This window comes from Nanorana parkeri, unplaced genomic scaffold (assembly GCF_000935625.1).
Source record: "Nanorana parkeri isolate BGI_ZX_2015 unplaced genomic scaffold, ASM93562v1 scaffold3271, whole genome shotgun sequence".
Classification (NCBI taxonomy): Eukaryota; Metazoa; Chordata; class Amphibia; order Anura; family Dicroglossidae; genus Nanorana; species Nanorana parkeri.
The window spans coordinates 2,062-11,975 of NW_017309539.1; the positions used below are offsets into that span (position 1 = coordinate 2,062).

Genomic DNA, 9,914 nt, shown 5'->3' on the forward strand with positions numbered 1-9,914 from the left:
GAATTTTTTATGCAAAAAAATCAATTTGTGCAAAAGGTAAAATCGGCCAACTAAATTAAAATCGGCCAACTAAACGATTATGAAAATAATAGTTAGCTGCAGCCCTAAGACTAGTCTAACAGCCAGCCAGCTTTAGCCCTTGCTTTGCTTACACAAACAGCTTTATTAAGGAGAAGACCCTCTTCTCTCTTTCTCCTGATCACAGACATATTGCAACTTGCATTCATTAAGAGCACTGCATTGGTAGGGTCTCTTGTAATAGCTGTATTAAAAATTGGTTTACATATTAAAGCAATTTCCATTAATGACCTGAAATGTGATGCTAGTGTAACTAGTTTGCTGATTAGCACATACAGTGGTACCTCGGTTCACGAACTTAATTAGTTCCACGATTCTGGTTGCGAACCGAATCAAACTGTGATCAGACCGCGATCTCCACTAGAGAAGTCACGACCACGTGTCAGAGCAGGGAACATGGCTGCGGTTGTGTTCATCACTTAATGCAGAATTTGCGAACAGAAGCAAAATTTTGCACACAAAACCATTCACATACATTCTACAGTCTCTAGCAGAGACATATAATCTGGCACACATATTCTAGGGCCAATATGATAACAAATTAACTTGCCAGTATAGATTTGGGTTGTAGGAGAAAACCTAACCACCCAAAAATGCTATGGTTACAGTGTATCTGGTGAGACTAAGTCAAGGACTCTAAAAAGATAAAAACAAGATTGCTAACCACAGAAGAGCATTTAGCGAACCTTATCTCTCCATTGTGGTATGTGAACAGTGTCTGACACCCTCAAATGCTCTGATGCTTCAAGCATTTGTTTCAATGTCTCTCAAAAAAAGGTTTCACCACTTGAAAGCAATGTTCTTGGTGTCTGCAAAAAAGACTCCAGATGGGTGCACTAAACACTGTATGCAAGGCCAAATGATTATGCCATTCATTATTAAGAAAGAAAGCTGGTCAACTAACCTGTATTTCCTTTAGGTCCTTGTCACACAGATTCTGAAGAGGATCTAGAAAATTTTGTTTGACTTCTATGTCCAGAGAATCTTTTACTTCTGCTAATCTCTTCATGGATTCCCCAGCATCCAACAATGCATCACCTTAAAAGAAAATTCAATTTTACTGGCACATTCCTCCTTTGTATCAAATAAGATAAAAGAGGGTTGATCATTAAATAGTTTACAGTGCTGCATGAGCAATTACAAAACAAGTGAGTGTTAAAGCAGCAAAAAGCAATGATATTGTTGATAAATTAGCCTTTGCATTGAAAACTAGGTTTTTCTTGTACTCAACGTAAAATCCTTTTCTCTACGTTCTTTGAAGGACACAGTGGAGATCTTTATCTCTGTACCGATGTGTTATACCGCCATTTGCAGGAGTAGGATGCTAGGCACAAAAAAAAAAAGAAGACGCTTGGCTCTGCGGGTGGCTCCTGCTGGTGGCCGCACTCACATCCAAGGTAGCTCAGTCACAAAGCAGTGGAGCTAAAGGCACAAAAAGACCCAAAGTAGGGAGGGTGCTATGTCCTTCAATAAACGCAGAGAAAAGGATTTTACGGTGAGTACAAAAAAATCCTAGTTTCTCTTTTGTTCATTGAAGGACACAGCTGAGATCTTGATCTCTGTACCGATGGGACATCTCAAGCAGTGTCCACTAAGGGGCAGGAACAATAAACCCTGGCTTACACAAACTAAGCAGTCGCCTGTAAAACTTAGCGACCAAAGAAAGCATCTGCAGATGCAACAATATCAACTCTAAAGGAACGAGTAAAAGTGTGTGCCGATAACCAGGTAGCCACCGACTGGAGAACCAGGTGCTTGATGTTGAAACGCAATTGAGATGCTAACCGCACGAGTAGATTTAGCTGTAACTGGAAAAGGTGTAAGGTGTAGATTGTCCTATAAGAGCATAAGACTGAACAATCACTTGTAAGTGCCAACAACAAATGGTAGTTGTAGAAGCCTCTTCTCCTTTCCGTGGGTCCTCACCTACCGCATCACTAGACGGAGGTGGCGACAGGCGACATGTCCTCCGCCGGCTCCAAGCAGCACCAACGAGGGAGATCTGCAGGTGAGAGGCAGACCCGCACTCCAGCCAAGATGGCGCCGCAGCATGTCTCACAGAGGCAGGCACATGAGGCCTCCCTGTCTCACTCTCACAGGGAAGACACAGAAAGCAGAGCCAGCTCCCCCTCTCACCCCAGGTCTGATTCTTTACAAAAAGACCTCCTTAAAAGAATAGACCGTATGCTCCAGAAAGCCTTACAACAAACATCTAAGCAGATCACAGACAAGCTAACAAAAGAAATACGTGATCTTGGGCACAGAACATCTGATCTAGAATCCAGGATGGATGTCACTGCGATGACCCTGGAAACGCATGACCGGGAGCTGGACGCCATGAAAGACAATGCCCTTCTCCTCTCTAAACTGGAAGATTTAGAGAATAGATCACGCCGCTCAAATATCAGAATAAGAGAGATACCTGAATCTATTCTAGACGTCCCAGCATTTGTTACGGCACTGCTTCAAGAATTGGCTCCGTCCATACCTCATGAAAGACTGGAGTTCCAATGCATTCACAGAGCCCTGACACCCAAATGGCCCACCACTCGACATCATCGCAAAATTTCTATACTTTCGTTCCAAAGAAACCATACTCCATGAAGCACGTATCAAACAACCCCTCAATTTCCAAGGGCACAAATACCAAATATTTGCAGATCTCGCCCCATCCACCATAGCTAAACGACATGAACTGAAACCGGCAGTCAGATCCTCCAACGACATAAAATTCTTTACAGATGGGGTTTCCCCTTTAAATTGTCGTTTTCTCACTAAGGGTGCCAACATCACGCTTCTTCGCTCCAAAAGCTAAATGCCATCCTTGAGGAACTCCATCTTTCCCCTGTTTCTTCAGACCACCACCAGGCTCCCTCCACTTTGGATGTAATTGCACAGATGAAAAAGTCCACCTTTTCCCCACAAGATCAACCACACGGCATTCTGACTCGGAATCGATTGGATGAGGGTAGCTATTGACTAATATAGTTGGTCCTCATTAACACAGCCGATTTTCGACATAATTGTTATACAGTTGATTATAGAAGTTTTAGAAACTTGAAATGCTACCCAACCTTAATTCACACCTATAAGTCTGAATGCCGTTGATTTTAGTATCACTCAAAGTATTACACGTGGAATGCCTTAGTCTTAGCCTGTTTTGGGTGGATACACACAGTTAGGTTTTAGATGGTGTCTATCCACCTATCTGTAGAAGCGGGAGTCATTGCTCGCCGAATTCTCAAGTTACTATGCACTCCATATATTACATTATGTTAGGCCAGAGGTGTTAATGTTATTTTAATTATTTTTACATTTTATTTCTGAACTGCTGAATAGTGCATTTTACTGAGAGAATAGATCGGAGGGTGTCGGAGGGGAACTGCCCATCCGTCACCTACTCCTCTCCCTCGTCCCAACCTACGGGTTTGGAATGGAGATGATCTTTCTGCCTAGGGGGGCAGTCCGTCACAGGATATGTGGCGGGTGACTGGCCCCTGGTCAGAACTTGCAGCCCACACTGCACCCCAAATTCTTTCTTTACTTCCAGCCTTCTCACTTGATCTTTTCCACCCCACCCCTCCCCCTGAGCGCTCCACCTTACTCCCTACAAATGTCCCGAGACCTTAACTATCTACTCACACAACCTTGATGATGTCCCTGCAGTGCCTAACCCTTAATGTCAATGGATTCAACTCACCCAATAAGCAGAATCAAGCATTCAGACAGTTCCGCTCTAGACACATAGATATTATTTGCCTTCAGGAGACTCACTTCTCACGCTCGTCCCACCCAAATTACTTCCACCACCATTTCCCACAAATTTATATGGCCAATACAGACACTTAACATAAAGGGGTCCTGATTGGTTTTGGGCGCTCAGCACATTTGCCAAAAAGAGATCCCTGACCCGCCAGGAAGATATTTAATCTTAACAGGAACTGTTCGTGACGTGGAAGTGACCATCGTCACCTATTACGCGCCAAATTCCAATCAGATCCCCTTTTTTAGACACCTGTTCTCAGTTATATCCGCGCATCAACGGGGCACCCTCCTCCTATGCGCTGACTCAAACTTAACGATCTACCCAAGTATCGATCGCTCTAACACTGCAGCTTCCCCTCCGGACACCTCTAGAGCTTTTCGTCTGCTGTTATCCCAATACGCCTTAGTGGACTGCTGCCGAGAAATGAACCCGACTGCCAGAGACTACACCTTTTATTCGCATCCATACAATTCATTCTCAAGGATAGACCACTTTTTCACTTCCCATGCCACCCTCCCTTCAATCACGGGTGCAACCATCCATCCATTTTCATGGACGGACCACCGAGGTGTCATTAGCCATTTGTCCTCCTTTTGGTCAGAATCAGTAGATCGTTCATGGTCTCTGAATGATTCCCTGTTGACTGATGATCGTGTACGCTCATCCCTAGAGTCAGCCCTTACGGAGTACATAACCCTTAATGACACCCCAGAGGTTTCCTCCATGACCCTGTGGGAGGCACATAAAACAGTCCTCAGAGGAGAATGCATCTGTGCAGCATCCTCACTCAAAAAACAAACACAAGCCCGTTTAAAAACACTTGAAGACACATATACAAAACAAACTCAAGCATACACGGCACACCCAACCCAACTAAACAGTACACAGTTAGATACGGCCAGACGAGATCTGAATTTACTCCTAATATTGCAAAAAAAAAGCCTACATAGGACCCAACATAAGTTCTATCTTCATGGTAACAAGCAGGATTCCTTACTTGCTCGCCGGCTGAGGAAACTAGATTTACAACAAAAACCGCTCCGCTTACATATGTCAGATGGAACAATATCCAGCAACCCCCGCAAAATAGTCCAAGAATTTGCACATCACCTCTCATCTCTCTACCAACCACACGGACCGTTGAACATTGAACTACAAACCCAAACTATGGCCAACCTGTCACTGCCAACCCTATCCGATACCCAGCGCAGTTCCATGGACAGGCCAATAACAAACCTCGATGTGCAGGCGGCCATAAAATCCCTTAAGACCAACAAAAGACCTGGCCCTGATGGCTTCACAGCGACCTACTATAAAAAATTCAGTGATCAATTGACCCCACTGCTCACTAATGCATTAAACACCCTCAGAGTTAACGGTCGATTCAGACAGGAATCCCTAGCGGCTACAGTATGTATGATCCCAAAACCAAATTCAGATAATACCACCTGGTCGAATTTCAGACCAATATCGCTTCTGAATCTCGACATCACAATTCTAGCTAAAATTCTTGCAACTAGATTAAATGGACTGATAGGGGACCTTATCCACAAGGATCAAGTGGGCTTTATGCCACGCCGCCAGGCTGGAGATAACATCCGCAGAACATGTCTTCTGATAGACCTAGTGAGTTAACTAAATATTCAGTCGCTGCTACTATCGCTAGACATGCATAAAGCGTTTGACTCTCTGTCATGGCCCTATCTGTTGGACATAGGGCTGCAGCTAACGATTATTTTTATAATCGATTAGTTAGCTGATTATTAAGTTCGATGAATCGGATTTCTTTTTTTTAAAAAGGCTCCAGTGATGGACTACTAGTTTGTATTGAGATTGTAGTCCATCACAGGAGCGAGCTTGGAGTGGTGGAAGTAAAAAAAAGTGTGGTGTGCAATATAGTACATTATACAGCGGCGCAGTGCAGAATACCAGCAGCTATAGAGGAATACAGCAAATCGCAGCAATCGAATCATCGACGATCGAAAACGTTGGTAACGTTTTCGATCGTCGATTTTAATCAACTAAATCGAATCGTTGTTGCAGCTCTAGTTGGACATGCTGGGCCGCTGGGGATTCGGTAAAGAATTTTGCACCTGGATCTCGGCACTATATTCACAACCGGTTGCATCAGTGAAATACGCTGGTTACAAATCAACGCCCTTTCCAATCCGTAGAGGGACGCGTCAAGGATGCCCTTTATCCCCCCTCCTATTTGCCCTAGCAATTGAACCCTTGGCTGCTATGATACAGGCTCACCCCGATATTTCGGGTATCACAGTAGCAGGGCAACAACACAAGCTTTGCCTATTTGCAGACGACATTCTGATCTATATCTCCATACCACATATATCCCTCTCTAATCTAATGGCACTTCTAGATACGTTTAAGGGGCTCTCAGGGTTGACAGTTAACCCAACTAAATCAAAAATATTAAATTTAACCTTATCAACTCATCTACTAAAGCCACTAGCAGATAAATTCCCGTTTCAGTGGGAACCTACCTCTCTATCATATTTGGGTATACACCTTCCCTCCCATCACTCTATGCGGCAAATTACCCACCACTAATAACCAAACTCACCAACCTATTAACCCTTTCGCTGCCAAGGACGTATGGCATACGGACCTACAAAAGTGCTTCCAGCTGGCCAGGTCAGTATGCCATACGGACCTGGCATTTACAGTTCTACTATAAGCTCTACTATAAGCTCTACTATAAGCTGCTTGTAGGGTCTGTGGCAGCGGGGATCCGTACAAAAATCACCGGCGGGGGGGTCGGGGGGGTCCTGGGAACGAGCGGCGGCTGGCCGCATTTCAGGATGGCTGAGCGTCTTCTGTTCTGAGCCGCTGTCATCCTGTCAGTTTTTGGATGACAGCGGCTCTGTGTAGCGTGGCCGAGCGGGGGATCGTTAAATATCAATGATATTTAACGATCCCTCTGTGCAGAGCAAACACCGGAGTGATCGTCTGATCACTCCGGTGTTTGTAAATAACTGGGGACACATAGTACTATGGGGAGAGAGGAGTAGTAGGTGGATAGAAAGGGGGAGGTAGGGGGGGAAGCAGGGGAGGGAGGACGGGGGGGGAGGAGTAGTAGGTGGATAGAAAGGGGGAAGTAGGGGGGGAAGCAGGGGAGGGAAAGAAAAAAAGAGGGGGTCTCGTACTCCTTCCATCACATCCGCCTCATGGAGAAAAGTGTAGGAAGTTCCCAGCTACTTCCTGCAACAGGGTGCAGTATTCGCAGGAGAGTGTGAAAGTCTGCCAGTAAGACCATTTAGCGCAATGTTGAGCATGTGTGCCCCTGTCATGGGAGATCAAGTCTTCCATACGTTCAATTTTACTGATGTTTCTCAGCCATTAAAGGGACCGAAGGGGGTTTAATCTGCTCCCACAATTCAGGGATGCAGCTTCTAGCCGTGTTACGCATTTGTGGCAAAAGGGATTTCCTGTACCGTTTCCGAGACATGGAGTTACAATGCAGCAAAAGAAACAACATGATGCTACGAACCAATGACCAAAAGGAGAATAGCATCGGGCAGGACCAGAAAATGTGAACAAAGAAGTTGTGGGGTCCTGTACCATCTGGTAAGGAGCTTGAATCCCGATTCCTGGTATTTCGTGTTGACGGAGGAGCGTAGAGTATGATGAAGAATGTCGTCCACCTTAGTCCTGGGAGAAACTAACCCCTAAGTCTCGTTCCCATTTCCGCAGGTAGGGAGGAACGAAAATCGGAAGGCGGGGCAAGTAAGAGGTTATATATCAGAGATATGGCATGCTTGAGGCTACCCACCTGAGTGCATTCCCTTTCGAACAGCGTAAGAGGTCATGTAAAAGTAACAGCAGGCGGAAAGGATCTCAGAATACGTGACATTTGGACCATACGCCAAAAGCCGAGAGTAGTGAACCGGTCATCAGTAGCCAATTGTAGTCTACTGAGCCACTGCTGATTTGTCGGAAGGTGCTGTGCTCTATGGCAGTTATTGAGGAGAAGAGGCCTGAAGCCTGGGTCCTCAAGACGCGATGGGAAGGAAAGATTACCTACAACAGGAAGGAGGGGGGGTGGTTTCAGAGAGATAGTGGCCTTCGCAAAGATTCCCCTACAGATGGACCAAGTGGCCCCAATGGTGGGACTGATAGTGAGCACCACTGCAGGCAGCTCAGAGGGATGGTTCGCCTGTTCAACTGCGATCCATAGCTTCAGATCTGTATGACGGCACCAATCAATTACTCTGGCTAGGTGGCATGCCGTATAGTAAAGCGATACATATGAAGTGCTATGCCGCCATTGGCATTCGGTAGGCGCCTTGGACCAAACACTGCAGTACAACCAGAGGATGAGATTGAGGTGGCAGGAGCATGGGCTAACAGAAAGCCAATCCCATGCAGAAAGGAGGTGTGCCTCTCACGTCCACACCAGCCCGACCATTCGGCGGATAGGAGCGGCTGATCCCAGGGGTACACAGAGTGGAATATGAACAGTTCCCCCCAGCAACATATGAAAATCAAATCAACAAAACATTGGTAATGAGTGAGGGCATATTCTTGCAAGGCTGGATACGGATGGGAAAGCAAGACAGGCGCCCCAGGGAGGACCCCCAGGCCACTGTTCCGTGAAGGGCACTACAAAACCAAGATAGTTAATGGAATAGTGAGGGAGGGAAGGTAATAACTCTCATCCTCCATGCCCTTCTTCTAGGGGGTCAGAAATTGGAGAACAGATCTGTAGGTGGCCCACAGGGATCCCCGCAGAGCCCGTCCATAACCCCCAGCTCCAATAACACATTGGTAAAAGTGCGCACTGATAACATCTGGTTGTCCCCAGAACGAAGGGGGAAGTTTAGTGAGCAATTGCTGTGCGTTCCAGCAGCAGCCACTCTAGAACGCACCGCAATTGGTTTGAATGGCCCCCAAGGATTCGTCCAGCAGGCAAAGAAATGTAACACTTTCCAGTCTGTGTCCCCCAGACTGTCTTACAGGATCCATAGTAAAAATTGTATTGTGGTGCACTAAAATAATGCTCTCCTCCTTCCATACCCCCCCCCCAGAGTTGTCACCTTTTCTTCATGCGAAAGTGAGGAGATATATATTTTTATGTTTCATTTATTAAAGAAAATAAAAGTATAAAACTTCCATATAATTATTAACACTCACAGAGTTCACAGTACCCCCCCCTCCCCCCAGTGTTACACTAATCTCCTCCCTGATTTACTGCCGATTCTCTGCAGCTTACAACCGCCAGCACTTTCAGGTAATGCGGACAGTCAGCTAAGACGGGGGCTGTGTGGTGTCTTAGGGCTTGTTCACATCAACTGCGGTGTGTTCAGAGTCGCACACTAAACTCCCCCCTTCTTTCGAGGGCGGGAGGGTGCAGTGCATTGAAGTGAATGGCACCGCAGCCACGCTCCCCCCCCCCAGTGCGATCGGACGGGTGGCAAAACATTGCCTGCGTTCCAGTCCAGTGCCAACGCAAGCAGCATTTTTTTGTGTTGGCTCTGGACCGGAACGCAGGCAATGTTTTGTTACCCATCCAATCGCACTGTGCCCCCTCCTGCCCCAGAACGAAGGGGGGAGTTTAGTGTGCGATTGCTGTGCATTCCAGCAGCTACCGCTCTGGAATGCACCACAGTTGGTCTGAACGGGCCCTTAGAAGTGCTGTGCGGTGGTGTGGTGCACTGGGCAAAAAAAAGTGTAGTGGCACCTCACTGGAAAGCAGAGTATTGTGTTCCTGCACTGCATGTGGGAGAAATCCAGCATTTGTGTGGACAGTGGGATGATTAGAGAAATTGCGATTAATAGTATAGATACTTTTTATAATAAGCTGTGTGTGTTTTACTTAAGGCTTGTTTACACCAATTGCGGTGCGTTCCAGAGCGGTAGCTGCTGGAATGCACCGCAATCGCTCACTAAAACGCCCCCCTGCCCACAGTGCGATCGGACAGGTGGCAAAACTAGGCTTGCATTTTGTTCCACTGCAAATGCAAAACAATAGAGCATGCAGCATTTTCTGTGTTTGCAGTAGAACAGAACGCAGGCAATGTTTTGCCACCCCTCCGATCGCACTGCGGGCAGG

General features: G+C 46.3%; 1 protein-coding gene across 1 annotated transcript in view; it reads right to left on the reverse strand.

The window, feature by feature from the left end:
- Positions 1-973: 973 nt before the first annotated feature.
- The window catches only part of LOC108802991 (endophilin-A2-like), a gene marked incomplete at its 5' end in the record, with an annotated part of 53,323 nt that continues 44,382 nt past the window's right edge, over positions 974-9,914 (reverse strand). The window contains one exon of the mRNA XM_018574841.1: positions 974-1,116. Within this exon, the coding sequence (XP_018430343.1) occupies positions 974-1,116 (143 nt within the window). The remainder of the gene's footprint in view (positions 1,117-9,914) is intronic.